The 15,588-nt window shown below is 46.6% G+C and overlaps 1 protein-coding gene across 34 annotated transcripts in view; it reads right to left on the bottom strand.

Annotated features, from left to right (window-relative positions):
- The window catches only part of LOC119967772 (regulating synaptic membrane exocytosis protein 1-like), a 1,070,524-nt gene that overhangs the window by 39,539 nt on the left and 1,015,397 nt on the right, over positions 1-15,588 (bottom strand). For all 34 annotated transcript variants that reach the window (XM_038800731.1, XM_038800737.1, XM_038800741.1 and 31 more), the window contains one exon: positions 6,486-6,587. In XM_038800731.1, the coding sequence (XP_038656659.1) occupies positions 6,486-6,587 (102 nt within the window). The remainder of the gene's footprint in view (positions 1-6,485; positions 6,588-15,588) is intronic.

Genomic DNA, 15,588 nt, shown 5'->3' on the forward strand with positions numbered 1-15,588 from the left:
AAGAGCTAAGGATGGACAGAGCGCAGCCACGCTCACTTGCCCAGTCGGGGCGGGTGGGGGGGCAAAGGCCAAGGACCGTCATTTCTCCAGGCTTATTGGCAGCTAGAGCCAGCACGCTAGCCCCCAGCAAAGTGGGGAATTGGTGGCTGTTTTGCGCCAGTTTTCCTGGCGTAAAACACCACCGATCCCGTGGCAGCGTGGGGATAACGCCCCAGAATCGGAGAAACCAGCCCATTGGCTTTGTGGAAGATGATCCTTGGGTAGGATGTATGGATAGACTGGGTCACGTTGACATCGAAAAGGAGGAGGTACTACATCTTTTAAAAGATATTAAGGTAGATAAGTCTCTTGGGGGCAGCATGGTAGCATGGTGGTTAGCATAAATGCTTCACAGCTCCAGGGTCCCAGGTTCGATTCCCGGCTGGGTCACTGTCTGTGTGGAGTCTGCACGTCCTCCCCGTGTGTGCGTGGGTTTCCTCCGGGTGCTCCGGTTTCCTCCCACAGTCCAAAGATGTGCGGGTTAGGTGGATTGGCCATGCTAAATTGCCCGTAGTGTCCTAAAAAGTAAGGTTAAGGGGGGGGTTGTTGGGTTACGGGTATAGGGTGGATACGTGGGTTTGAGTAGGGTGATCATTGCTCGGCACAACATCGAGGGCCGAAGGGCCTGTTCTGTGCTGTACTGTTCTATGTCCTATGTCTATGTCTATGGGCCGAAGGGTATTTACCACAGAATATTGAGGGAAGCAAGGGAGGAAATTGCTGGGCCCCTGACTGACATCTTTGTATCCTCATTGGCTACAGGTGAGATCCCAGAGGACTGGAGAATAGCTAATCTGGTAGCGCTGTTTAAGAAAGGTCGCAAGGATAATCCTGGAAACTGTAGGCTGGTGAGCCTTATGTCTGTAGTCGGTAAATTATGGGAGAGAATTCTCAGGGATAGGATTCATACCCATTTGGAAACAAATGGATTCATTAGCGTTAGAAAGCGATGGTTTTGCGAAGGCCTCACATCGAGTTTTTTGAGGAGGTGAAATTAAAATGAAATGAAAATCGCTTATTGTCACGAGTAGGCTTCAATGAAGTGTGGATGTCACTGTGAAAAGCCCCTAGTCGCCAGATTCCGGCGCCTGTCTGGGGAGGCTGGTACGGGAATCGAACCGTGCTGCTGGCCTGCTTGGTCTGCTTTAAAAGCCAGCGATTTAGCTGAGTGAGCTAAACCAAGATGATTGATGAGAGGAGGGCGGTGGATGTTGTTTACATGGACTTCACTAAAGCCTTTGACAAGGTGCCTCATGACAGACTGTTACAAAAGGTGATGTCACAGGGGATCAGAGGTGAGGTGGCAAGATGGATACAGAACTGGCTCAGTCACAGAAGGTAGCAGTAGAAGGATATTTTTCTGAATGGAAGGTTGTGACTATTGGTGTTCCACAGGGATCTGTGCTGGGGCCTGTTTGTCGTATATCTAAACGTTTTGGAGGCACATGTAGCTGGTCTGATTAGTAAGTTCGCGGATGACATCAAGTTAGGTGAAGTTGCAGGGGACTATCAGAGGATACAGCAGGATATAGATAGGTTGGAGACTTGGGCAGAGAAATGGCAATGGAGTTTAATCTAGACAAACGTGAGGTAATGCATTTTGGTAGGTCTGCCATAGAGGGGAAATATGCAGTAAATGCAAAACTCTTAGGAATATAGAAAGTCAGAGAGATCTGGGCGTGGAGGTCCACCGAACTTTGAAAGTGGCAACACAAGTGGACAAGGTAGTCAAAAAAGCATACAGAATGCTTGCCTTCATTGGATGGGGCATCGAGTATAAAAGCTGGCGACTCATGCTGTAGTTGTATAGAACCAATGTAAGGCCGCACTTGGAATATTGCGCGCAATTCTGGTCACCATTACCAGAACAATGTGGAGGCTCTGGAGAGGGTGCAGAGGAGGTTTACCAGGATTTTGCCTGGTCTGGAGGGTTAGCTATGCGGAGAGACTGAATAGACTCAGACTATTTTCATTAGAAAGATAGAGGTTGAGGGGTGACCTGATAGAGGTCTACAAGATTATGAGGTGCATGGATAGAATGGATGGGCAGGCACTCTTTCCCAGGGTGGAGGGGTCAGCCATCAGGGGGCATAGGTTTAAGGCCCGTGGGGCAAAGTTTCAAGGAGATGTGCGAGGCAGGTTTTTTACACAGAGGGTGCTGAGTGCCTGGAACGCATTGCCATGGGAGGTTGTGGAAACAGATACATTAACGGCGTTCAAAAGGCATCTCAACAAACACATGAATATAGAGGGATACGGCACTTGGAAATGCTGAGGGCTTTGGCCAAGGTTTTGTCTCGAGAAGATGAAATTTGAGCTGAGGGGGATGACGGAGGGGTTCTACAATTCATGTATTCTTTGAGGAGGTAACTAAGTGTGCAGATGAAGGTTGAGCAGTTGATGTCGTATCCATGGATTTTAGTAAGGGGAACTTTGATAAGGTTCCCCATGGTCGGCTTATGAAGAAAGTAAGGAAGTGTGGGATAGAGGGAAATTTGGCCAATTGGATAAGTAACTGGCTATCACATAGAAGACAGAGGGTGGTGGTGGCTGGAAAATTTTCAGACTGGAGACCAGTTACCAGCGGTGTACCACAGGGATCAGTGCTGGGTCCTCTGCTATTTGTGATTTTTATCAATGACTTGGAGGAGGAGGCTGAAGGGTGGGTTAGTAAATTTGCTGATGACACCAAGATTGGTGGATTAGTGGATGAAGTGGAGGGCTGTTATAGGCTGCAAAGAGACATTGATAGGATGCAGAGCTGGGCCAAAAAATGGCAGATGGAGTTTAACCCTGATAAGTAAAGATAGATAGTTTTTTGAAGAATAAAGGGATTAAGGGTTATGGTGTTCGGGCCGGAAAGTGGAGCTGAGTCCACAAAAGATCAGCCATGATCTAATTGAATGGCGGAGCAGGCTCGAGGGGCCAGATGGCCTACTCCTGCTCCTAGTTCTTATGTTCTTATGTTCTAAGTGCGAGGTGATTCATTTTGGTAGAAAAAATTTGAATGCTTATTACAGGGTCAATGGCAGGGTTCTGAGGAATGTGGAGGAACAGAGAGATCTTGGGGTTCATGTCCACAGATCTCTGAAGGTTGCCACTCAAGTGGATAGAGCCGTGAAGAAGGCCTATCATGTGTTAGCGTTTATTAACAGGGGGCTTGAGTTTAAGAGTCGTGGGGTTATGCTGCAACTGTACATGACCCTGGTGAGACCACATTTGGAGTATTGTGTGCAGTTCTGGTCACCTCACCATAGGAAGGATGTGGAAGCATTGGAAAGGGTGCACAGGAGATTTACCAGGATGCTGCCTGGTTTGCAGGATAGGTCTTATGAGGAAAGGTTGAGGGAGCTAGGGCTTTTCTCTTTGGAGCGGAGGATGAGAGGCGACTTAATAGATGTTTATAAGATGATAAGGGGGATAGATAGAGTAGATGTTCAGAGACTATTTCCTCGGGTGGATGTAGCTGTTACAAGGGGGCATAACTATAAGGTTCAGGGTGGGAGATATAGGAGGGATGTCCGAGGTAGGTTCTTTACTCAGAGAGTGATTAGGGTGTGGAATAGACTGCCTGCTGTGATAGTGGAGACAGACACTTTAGGAACTTTCAAGCGGTTATTGGATTGGCACATGGAGCATACCAGAATGACAGGGAGTGGGATAGCTTGATCCTGGTTTCGGACAATGCTCGGTACAACATCGAGGGCCGAAGGGCCTGTTGTGTGCTGTTCAACACTGTTCAACATTTGTCCCCGCTGCTGGCCTTGTTCTGCTTTACAAGACAGCTGTTTAGCCCACTGTGCTAAATATTGAGGGGGGGAGCTGGTTTTGTTTGGGGAATTTTTATTAGATTTGTTTTTTGTTTGTTTTTTCTTTTGTTGTTTATTTGACGCAAATGTTGAACACTGTTCCATGTTCTATGTGTACTGTTTATTACGCACTTTTGAGAAATGGTTGCCATTGAATATTCGGGGGAGGGGGAGGAAGAGGGTTTGGGGTTATTGTTGTTTTTGATTACACTGTTTACTGATTGACTGTTAATTTTTTACCTGGAACACATGGGAGGATGTTTTGGTCAGTATATTGAAATGAAATGAATGAAAATCGCTTATTGTCACGAGTAGGCTTCAATGAAGTTACTGTGAAAAGCCCCTAGTCGCCACATTCCGGCGCCTGTTTGGGGAGGCTGGTACGGGAATTGATCCCCGCTGCTGGCCTTGTTCTGCTTTACAAGACAGCTGTTTAGCCCACTGTGCTAAATATTGAGGGGGGGAGCTGGTTTTGTTTGGGGAATTTTTATTAGATTTGTTTTTTGTTTGTTTTTTCTTTTGTTGTTTATTTGACGCAAATGTTGAAAATGAGGAGAATAAAAAGATTTTTTAAAAGTCTATATGTTTCTTTAAAGAATAACCCAGTAGAAGCAAACTCTAATAATATCAGGAAAATCAGGGGCGGAATTCTGCAAACCCCCCGCCGGAGAATCGGCGCCTTTGGCACCAGCGTGGTTGGCGCAGCGCCAGTGCCGGCGTATGCGCCGACTCTCCGGCCCGAATGGGCTGAGCGGCCGTCACGAAAAGCCGACTCTCACCGGCGCCGTTCTAACATCCTCTGAGTCGGCGGGACCTCGATGTTGAAGGGTCCGGGGGCGGCCTGTGCGAGGGGAGGGAGGGTCCGACCCTGGGGGGGGGGGGCACCTCCGTAGTAGCCTGGCCCACGATCAGGGCCCACCGATCGGTGGGCCGGCCTCTTTGCCCCCCGGCCTCCTTTCCTCCACGCCGGCTCTTGTAGCCCTGCGCATTTGGAAGGCGGCCACTGCGCCTGTGCTAGTTGGGGCTGGCCCAGGTTCAGGCCGGGATAGAACATAGAACAGTACAGCACAGAACAGGCCCTTCGGCCCTCGATGTTGTGCCGAGCAATGATCACCCTACTCAAACCCACGTATCCACCCTATACCCGTAACCCAACAACCTCCCCTTAACCTTACTTTTTAGGACACTATGGGCAATTTAGCATGGCCATTCCACCTAACCCGCACATCTTTGGACTGTGGGAGGAAACCGGAGCACCCGGAGAAAACCCACGCACACACGGGGAGGACGTGCAGACTCCACACAGACAGTGACCCAGCCGGGAATCGAACCTGGGACCCTGGAGCTGTGAAGCATTTATGCTAACCACCATGCTACCATGCTGCCCCAGGGATCGGCAGCTGGAGCGGCGTAGGCTGCTCCAACGCCATCCTAGCCCCCTGTGAGCCGCAGAATGGGGTCCCGGAACGGGTGCCGATGCCGGAGTAAAACACTCCCGTTTTTTCTCCGGCGTCGGCACTTAGCCGCCCGTTGGGAGAATCCCGCCCCAGGTGCCTCTCAGCTCCAATGAACCCGTACATATTTAATAGAACCCTGAAGATTTAATGATCGAGTCACATGGGTTGTACCTTTTCAGATTTCTAGGAGCAGTCACAGCCTCGGAAGGAGGAAGCTGACAGCCAAAAACCACGGCAGAACTTTTCAGGTTCAGGAATTAGCAATGTCCGTCAATTTATTGTTGTTATGAATTTTAATATATAACTATGATTTTGCATTAATATTAAAGTAGGCACTTCTTTGCAGTCTGTGTTTATTTAGTATGTGAATTATATTATTACATAATCAAACTAAATCCCATCCTCAGATGACTAAACTAAGTTGTGTGGAGTCTTTCAAATAAACTACATTAAAGCTAAAATTCAATTTTCTGTTAGTTGTTGAAAGGTTGCCACTTATTTTTATTATGTGTTCGCAGTGGGTGAAGCACAATTTTGAAAAATTAGCCCTGGAATTTCAGCATAATGGACAGCATAATGAAGCTCCATCTTGTTTGCATCCAATTGGCTGCACACCTTGCAGCCTTGAAGAGTATTCAGCAGTAAAATTCCTGACTAATAATTAAGAACTGTCTGTTAGACTTTGAGAATTCCTGGTATACAATATCGAATCTCTAATAATTGTTAAAGTTCGTAGGTGGGCTAGCATGGTGGCGCAGTGGTTGGCACTGCTGTCTCACAGCTCCAGCATCCTGGGTGCAATTCCAGCCTTGGTTGATTGGCTGTGTGGAGTTTGCACTTTCCCCCCCTTGTCTGCGTGGGTTTCCTCCAGGTGGTCTGGTTCCCTCCCACAGTCCAAAGATGTGAAAGTTAGGTAGATTGGCAATTATCAATCCGTGGGGTTGCAGGGATAGCGTGGGGGAGAGTGGGCTGAGGTAGAGTGCTCTTTCGGAGGGTCGGGGCAGGTACGATGGGCTGAGTGGCACTGTAGCTATTCTATGGATTTTCAGTTATCTGTGGTGTGTTTTCACCTCCACCACCAGATTTCCAAACATGATTAACGTGTGTTTCATGACATCTGTGTCCAGATTTCACAGCATTGCAAAGATCAGAAGAATAAACAGGCACACAGTATCCTTACCTGGGAGTGATTTAGATCCTGTTTTTTGACTTAGTCCTCGGGCTCGAATTACTTCAACTTCTAGCTTTCCTTTCCGATCCACCATCCCAATCTGAATATCACCTGAGGAAGCAAAGGAAATTTAAAGTTCAAAAAGGTACAAAATCATTTGACTTTAAGAGTTCCCAGTTCTCGTTCATCTATACCAAACAACAAAACGGGAAAATAGAGCTGTTTCAAGACAGCCTGAAAGACCCCAAAATTCAAAGCATTCATTGGGGCCAATCTCGTCAACTAAAACTTGAATATATTTTAAGCCACATTGACGAAAGATAGCATGATTCACAGAATCTTCCTCAACATTGAAATAATACTTGCTATCAGGGCAAAACTGAAAATATAATGACACTAGCATAAATTATTTTGATAGTTATTCGAGAGACAAGGTACAGTTTTGGTCTCCTTATCTGAGGAGTGATGTTCTAGCTGTAGTGGGATGGCAGGACTAATGTATGTGGAGACATTGAATCGGTTAGGATTGCATTCACTAAAGTTCATAAAAATGAGGCAGATCTCATGGAAACCTATAAAAATTTAGAAGGACTGGACAGGGTAGTTGCAAGAAGGATGTTCATGGTGGTTGGGATGTTGTAGCCGGCCATTTACAGGCTGATACAAAATGGTCAAGCAAAGAATGGGAAATATGACTAAGTAAGAGACGGTAGCATTGTGGATAGCACAAATGCTTCACAGCTCCAGGGTCCCAGGTTCGATTCCGGTTTGGGTCACTGTCTGTGCGGAGTCTGCACATCCTCCCCGCGTGTGCGTGGTTTCCTCCGGGTGCTCCGGTTTCCTCCTACAGTCCAATGATTTGCAGGTTAGGTGGATTGGCCATGATAAATTGCCCTTAGTGTCCAAAATTGCCCTTAGTGTTGGGTGGGGTTACTGGGTTATGGGGATAGGGTGGAGGTGTTGACCTTGGGTAGGGTGCTCTTTCCAAGAGCTGGTGCAGACTCGATGGGCCGAATGGCTTCCTTCTGCACTGTAAATTCTAAGTATTTTAATTTCAGGAATATGGCTGGCAGAATAAATAACTTTGGGCTGTGAGTATGTGATTTACAACAAATAGCCTTGATTTTACGAACGGCCACTAAGAGTCAGCAGGATATTGGACAATACAAGGGAAAGACTGACAATAATGAATTAGGAGGATGAAAAGCAATAGGATGTCCTTTATAATAAACATACCAATTGATCAAATGGACAGGAAGGAGGTACGAAACTAATAAAAGTCAATCTATCCACAGCTAATGCCCTCCATACCAGGCAACATCCTGGTAAACCTCTTCTGCACCCTCTCTAAAGACTCCACATCCATCTGGTAGTGTGGCGACCGGAATTGAACACTATATTCCAAATGGGGCCTAACTAAAGTTCTATATAGCTACAGCTTGACTTGCCAATTTTTATACTCAAAGCCCCGGCCGATGAAGACAAGCATGCCGTATGCCTTCGTGACTGCCTTCTCCACCTGCGTTGCCAATTTCAGTGACCTACCGACCAGTATACCCAGATCCCTCTGCCTGTCAATACTCTTAAGGGTTCCAGTTACTGTATATTTCCCACTGTATAAGGCCTTCCAAAATGCATTACCTTACATTTGTCCGGATTAAACTCCATCTGCCATCTCTCCGCCCAAGTCTCTAACCAGTCTATATCCTGCTGTAACCTCTGACATTCCTCATCGCTATCTGCAATTTCACCAACCTTTGTGGCTTCCGCAAACTTACTAATCAGACCAGCTACATTTTCCTCCAAATCATTTATATATACCATGAACAGCAAAATGTCCCAGAATGGATTCCTATGGAACACCGCTAGTCACAGCTCTCCATTCAGAAAAGCACCCTTCCACTGCTACCTCCTGTCTTCTATAACCGAGCCAGTTCTGAATCCAACTTGCCACCTCTGCTCCCATGTGACTTCATTTTCTATACCAGTTTGCCATGAGGGACCTTGTCAAAGGCCTTACTAAAGTCCATGTAGACAACATCCACTGCCCTACCTTCATCAATCATCTTCGTCACTTTCTCGACAAACTCAATCCAGTTAGTGAGATACAACCTCCCCTTCACAAAACCATGTTGTCTCTTGCAAATATGTCCATTGCTTCCAAATAGGCGTAAATTTTGTCCTGAAGAATCCTCTCCAATAATTTCCCCACCACTGATGTAAGGCTCACTGGCCTGTAATTTCCTGGATTATCCTTCCTACACTTCTTAAACAAAGGAACAACATTGGCTTTTCTCCAGTCCTCCGGGACCTCACCTGTAGCCAGTGGGGATACAAAGATTTCCGTCAAGACCCCAGCAATTTCCTCTCCAGCCTCAGTCAGTATTCTGTGGTAGATCCCATCAGACCCTGGGGACTTATCTACCTTAATGTCTTTCAAGATGCCCAACACCTCCTTCTTTTTAATCTCAATATGACCCAGACTATCTACACATCCTTCCCCAGACTCATCATCCGCCACGTCCTTCTCCTTTGTGAATACTGATGCAAAGTACTCATTTAGTACCTCACTATTTCCTCTGGCTCCATGCATAGATTCCCTCCCCTGTCCTTGAGTGGGCCAACCCTTTCCCTGGCTATCCGAGCGCCCTTTATATACGTATAAAAAGCCTTGAGATTTTCCTTGACCTTGTTAGCCAATAGCTTTTCATGACCCTGTTTGGCCCTCTTGACTCCTACTTCCTACTTTCCTTATATTCCTCACAGGTTCCCAGCCTTCTGTTCCCAGCCTTCTTGCCATTACAAATGCTTCTCTTTTCTTTTGGACTAGGCTCACAGTATACCTTGTTGTTCAAGGGGCCCGAAACTTGCCATATTTATCCTTCTTCCTCACAGGAACATGCCGGTCCTGAATTCCCATTAACTGACATTTGAAAGCCTCCCACATGCCAGATGTTGATATACCCTCAAACATCTGCCCCCCCAATATAGATTCTTCAATTCCTGCCTAATATTGTTATAATTAGCCTTCCCCAAATTTAGCTCCTTCACCTGTGAACTACTCTTATCTTTATCCAACAGTACCTGAAAACATACTGAATTATGGTCATGGTTTCCGAAATGTTCCCCTACTAAAACTTCAACCACCGGCATGGTCCCATTCTAATACCAAATCCAGTACGGCCCCTTCCCTAGTTTTACTATCTAAATGTTGAGGCCTTGGAACCCTCAGGGGAGGCCAAGGAGAGGACAATGCCCCCCCCCCCCCCCACCCCCACTATAACATACTGGAGCACGACTATAAGGAAGACACTGACATCTCGGCATTGCTTTCAACACAACCATTCCCCATCACAGTGGTAACTTAGAGATTGGACTCCTGGGTCATCTTCTGGTGAGCACCATGCACATGCTGCAGCACATCAGGTGGAAGAAGGTTTCACAAGTGGACAAGGTAGTCAAGAAAGCATACGGTATGCTTGCCTTCATTGGACGGGGCATCAAGTATAAAAACTGTCAAGTCATGTATAGAACCTTGGTAAGGCCGCACTTAGAATACTGCGCACAATTCTAGTTGCCACACTATCAGAAGCATCAGGAGGCTTTGGAGAGAGTACAGAGGAGGTTTACTAGTGCCAAAGAAGATTATACCGGTGCCAATGAAGAACTAGGCAATGTGCCTCAATGACAACCGTCCAGTAACCCTGACTTCAGTCGTAATGAAGTACTTCGAGAGGTTGCGCATCACCTCCATACTCCCAGAACACCTTGATCCACTGCAATTTGCATACTGTCGCAACCAGTCCACAGCAGACGCCATTTCCCTGAATCTGCACTCATCCTTAGAGCATCTCGACAACAAGGACTCCTTCATCAGACTCCTATTTATTGACGACATCTTCACCTTCAACACCATAATTCCAGCCAAGCTCATATCAAAGCTCCAAAACCTAGGACTTGGCTCCCCACTCTGCAACTGGATCCTTGACTTTCTGACCAACAGAGCACAATCAGTAAGAATGAACAACAACACTTCCTCCACAATAGTCCTCAATACCGGGGCCCCGCAAGGCTGCATACCTCGCCCCCTACTCTACTCCCTGTACACACACGACTGCGAGGCAAAATTTGGTTCCAACTCCATCTACAAGTTTGCTGACGATACGACCATAGTGGGCCGGATCTCGAATAACGACGAGTCAGACTACAGGAGGGAGATAGAGAACCTGGTGGAGTGGTGTAACGACAACAATCTCTCCCTCAATGCCAGTAAAACTAAAGAGCTGGTCATTGACGTCAGGAAGCAAAGTACAGTACACACCCCTGTCAGCATCAACGGGGCCGAGGTGGAGATGGTTAGCAGTTTCAAGTTCCTCAGGATGCACATCTCCAAAAATCTGTCCTGGTCCACCCACGTCGACGCTAACACCAAGAAAGCACAACAGCGCCTATACTTCCTCAGGAAACTAAGTAAATTCGGCATGTCCACATTAGCCCTGACCAACTTTTACAAATGCACCATAGAAAGCACCATATCTGGCTGCATCACTGCCTGCTATGACAACTGCTCGGCTCAAGACCGCAAGAAACTTCAGAGAATCGTGAACACCGGCCCATCCATCACACAAACCTGCCTCCCATCCAGTGACTCTATTTACACCCCCCGCTGCCTGGGGAAAGTGGGCAGCATAATCAAAGACCACTCCCACCCGGTTTACTCACTCTTCCAACTTCTTCCATCGGGCAGGGTACAGAAGTCTGAGAACACGCACGAACAGACTCATAAACAGCTTCTTCCCCGCTGTTCCCAGACTCCTAAATGACCCTCTTATGGACTGACCTCATTAACACTATACCCTGCATGCTTCATCCGATGCCAGTCCTTATGTAGTTACATTGTATACCTTGTGTTGCCCTATTATGTATTTTCTTTTATTCCCTTTTCTTCCCATGTACTTAATGATCTGTTGAGCTACTCTCAAATAAATACTTTTCACTGTACCTTGGTACACGTGACAATAAACAAATCCAATCCAATCCAGTCCAGAACATTGCCTGGTCTGGAGAGTATTAGCCATGTGGAGAGGCTGAATAGATTTGGACTGTTTTCATTAGAAAGGTGGTGGTTGAGGGGTGACCTGATAGAGGTCTACAAGATTATGAGGGGCATGGATTGAGTGGATGGGCAGGCACTCTTTCCCAGGGTAGAGGGGTCAGTCACCAGTGGGCAAAGGTTTAAGTTCCGTGGGGCAAAGTTTAGAGGAGATGTGTGAGGCAGATCTTTTATGTAGAGGGTGGTGAGTGCCTGCAATGGGCTGTCATTAACGGCGTTCAAAAGGCATCTTGACAAACACATGGATAGGATGGGTATAGAAGAATACAGCACTTGCAAATGCTGAGGTTTTTGGCAAAGGTTGATTATTTACCGGTACAGGTTTGGAGGGCCAAAGGGCCTATTGATGTGCTGTATTGTTCTTTGTTATACGCCACCCTGGATCCTCTCCTCACTTCCAGGAGACCTTGAGCATTTCCAGGATACTGTCAGCAGTCAACAGTCTCAACAGTCAGCAGCATATGTTACATCCATAGTGTGGGTTGAAATGCTTTTAGAGCAGCAATGGAAAGTTCAGCCAAGGCACCCCGAACCCAGGGAGGGGTGGGTGGCAACAACCCGTGTCCACACCCTTGACACCAAGTCGCTCCCTGAGAGTTCGAGGCATACACCCCCAAGCAAGCCAGAATAAAGCGAAAGGTTTTCTTACTCCTTGCTACCCTTCAAAGGCCATGCTGCTTCGGCCCCGGTTATAAAGATTCGCACCAAATCATGCCCATGACTCCCGGCTGTGAGGGGTGGAGAATCTGGCTTTCAGCCTGTTAATAACATTCAAATGTATTTAACTTGGCATTTTGCTTGATCCTGTTGGCGCGGGGCGGTGAGCGCGCTACAACGTTGGGACATTGGAGAATGGCAACCGATCTGGGGCCTGGTGCAGAACCTGTTTGTCGTGGGGCACTCCATTCTCCGCCCGGTCAGGATTCTCGATAGCCCATGTTTTATTTCCTCAAGAATATGCAGTTTCATCAGTTACAATAATGGAACATCAGTGAAAATGTTCTCGATCAACAGTGGGGCAAAGCAGGGCAGCTTTCTGGTGCCAACTTACTTTGACATATTTTTCTCCATGCTTCTACTGTGTGCTTTCAGCAACTCAAATGAGGGTATTTACCGACATTCCAGGGCTGGCAGCAAGCTGTTCAACTTGCCAAGACAAAAGTGTCTAATGCAAAAGGGAAAATGCTGGAAACTCTCAGCAAGTTTGGCAGCATCTGTAGGGAGAGAAAAGAGCTAACGTTTCGAGTCCGGTGACTCTTTATCAAAGACAGAGAAAGTGGGAAATATTTATACTGTGGAGTGAGAATGACAGATGAGTCATAGCCACAGAAACTCAGGAAAACCGGGTGCTAATGGCCACAGGTACCAAGGAAAAGAGTGTTAATGGCAGTCCCCCGAGAGGACAAAAGATGTGAAAGGTCAAACAGCAAAAAATGCCTAATGTCTTGGTCTGTAAGTTGCTGTTTGCTGACGGTGCTTTGCTAGAGTTTCCATTGACAATCAATGTCTCGAACACCAAAGTTATGGACCAGGACTTGATAACCTCACCCTAGTGGTTGGCGAAAACTTCATGAGCCTTGGATCAACAATTACTGGCAACGTGCTCCTTGATGCCAAAACCAGAACTACCAAGCCCACAGCTATCCTTGCTGGGGACCGACTGCAAACGACATTGTGTGCCGTTATTTTCGTTGCCTTGTGTTCTCAGTACAGTCGCGAGGCATGGACGACCAAGAAAAATGGCTCAACAGCTTCCACCTCCACTGCCTCAGATGAATATTAGGCTGCCTGACAGGGTAGAGTGTTGAATATGTCACAGGATCCTCTGCATGTTTGCCCTCTTGAGTCTGCAACAACTCTATTGGCTGGGCCCATCCCCAAAGACATGTTTTCTGCCGAGCTTGCTCAAGACCATCAGAATACCTACACCTGTGATAACAAGGATGTCTGTCAGTGGAACTTCAGGTTGATGGGACTTTATGGAGTGTCTAGATTCAAGCAGTCAGGAAGGGTGTGGAATAAGCAGAGGAGAAAAGAAATTACCCAATGGCAGAAAAGAGAGTCCATGTCAGTTAAAAACATCTTTCAACTTCAGGCCAATGCTATTCATCTGTGCCAGCTACAGGAGGGATTGCCACTCATAAATCGGCCCCTACAGCCACAACACATTATGTTCAACACAGAAGTGACGTCCACCTTTGATTATTTTTCCCATTCAAATAGGAAGCTGTATAACTAAACGGTTGCATTCTCTCCACAGATGCTGTGTGATTTCAGCGTTTTGCTTTTCTACCTTATTCCTCGTGTTGGAAGCTTTTTGATAATCCAGCATAGGAAGCAGAACAGAAGAACTAGGAATAGACCATTCAGCCACTTCACCCATTCAATAAGATCTTGGCTGATCTTTAACCACCGTCCACTCCTACCGCCTCCCGATATCTCTTGATTTCCTCCGTGTGCAAAAAATAAAGATTTTAAGCAATGTGCACTGTGATGAATTTTCTGGTGACTGTATTTACACGTATCCATGTGGAAACAGGTATTGACGAATGAGCAATCTCCAAGCCCCTTGTCTCTGTGTTATAAATATACTGTATTTTAGGGATTTGGTGCAGTCAGGGTTAAAAGCCTGGGTGAGTGGGTGTGACTGCAGCAATCATAGAATTTACAGTGCGGAAGGAGACCATTCGGCCCCTTGAGTCTGCAATGACCCTTGGAAAGAGCACCTTACTTATGCCCAAACCTCCACCCCATCCCCGCAACCACACCTAACCTTTTTGGATACTAAGGACAATTTAGCATGTGCGATCCACCTAACCTGCGCAACTTTGGACTGTGGGAGGAAACCGGAGCACCCGGAGGAAACCCACGCAGACACGGGGAGAACGTGCAGACTCCGCACAGTGACCCAAGCCGCGAATCAAACATGGCACCGGGAGCTGCGAAGCAACAGTGCTAACCACTGTGCCTCGGTGCCGCCCCTTTGTTTGTTTTGAAAGGAATCCTAGTTTGAAAGGCAAGTATATTTTTGGAACCAGGGGGGCAAGTAAACCATCGCAAAAAGCTTGGGGTCATGGAATTTTGTTTTGATAAAGGGAATTCCTTGTGGAGTCAATTAGTTTTCACCTTGGTAAGATGATGTTGTTGCTGGGTGGAGCAAAGGCATCAGACATTTTGAAGAAAGGTCAGTTTGAAGCTGAATGAAGCTGTGACCAGATGTCAAGCAATTGTGCCCTCACTGCAGTTCAGTTAGAAGAAATTAACAGTCCTCAAAAGAAATTAACAGTCCTCAAAAGAAAATAATGATCCTTAATGCAATGCACAATTGTCTTTGAATAAAAGGGATTTGAAACAAGCGGAGAATCGTCTTTTGAAGGTACACAGCCAGAGTCTCTGCACAGGTCTGACATGAGTCAGATTGTGTGTTTAATGCAGTATCAAGAGATCTCTCTTTCTCAAAGCATATCATAGAATCATAGAAGTTACTGTGCAGAAGGAGGCCATTAGGCCCATCGAGTCTGCACCGGCCCTTGGAAAGAGCACCCTACTCACGCCCACACCTCCACCCAATCCCCGCAACCCAGTAACCCCACTTAATGTTTTTTTTTTGGACACTGAGGGCAATTTAGCATGGCCAATCCACCTAACCCACACATCTTTGGACTGTGGGAGGAAACCAGAGCACCTGGAGGAAACCTATATCTCTGTAAAGCAAGTATTCCTGAATGCCATTGGCAGTTAAAGTGGATTGAGAACTGAGATGGTGTTGCTTCTTGTTGTTTAATTCGGAATAAAGGTAGCAGTTAAGGGTAATTAAGGGTAACATCTGCTGTGATGTTAAAGATTTTAACACTGTGTTAGGAATAACGTTTGTTTTAATGTACCATTCCCTTATTTCTTCATGTAACCACTCCTGGAGTGAAGTACCCTTCACAGTCTTACAAAATTAAATTAAAATACGTCTATTATCCCAGCCACTAGGATGTTGGGGTCTGAACT

This window comes from Scyliorhinus canicula, chromosome 6 (genome assembly GCF_902713615.1).
Source record: "Scyliorhinus canicula chromosome 6, sScyCan1.1, whole genome shotgun sequence".
Taxonomy (NCBI): domain Eukaryota; kingdom Metazoa; phylum Chordata; class Chondrichthyes; order Carcharhiniformes; family Scyliorhinidae; genus Scyliorhinus; species Scyliorhinus canicula.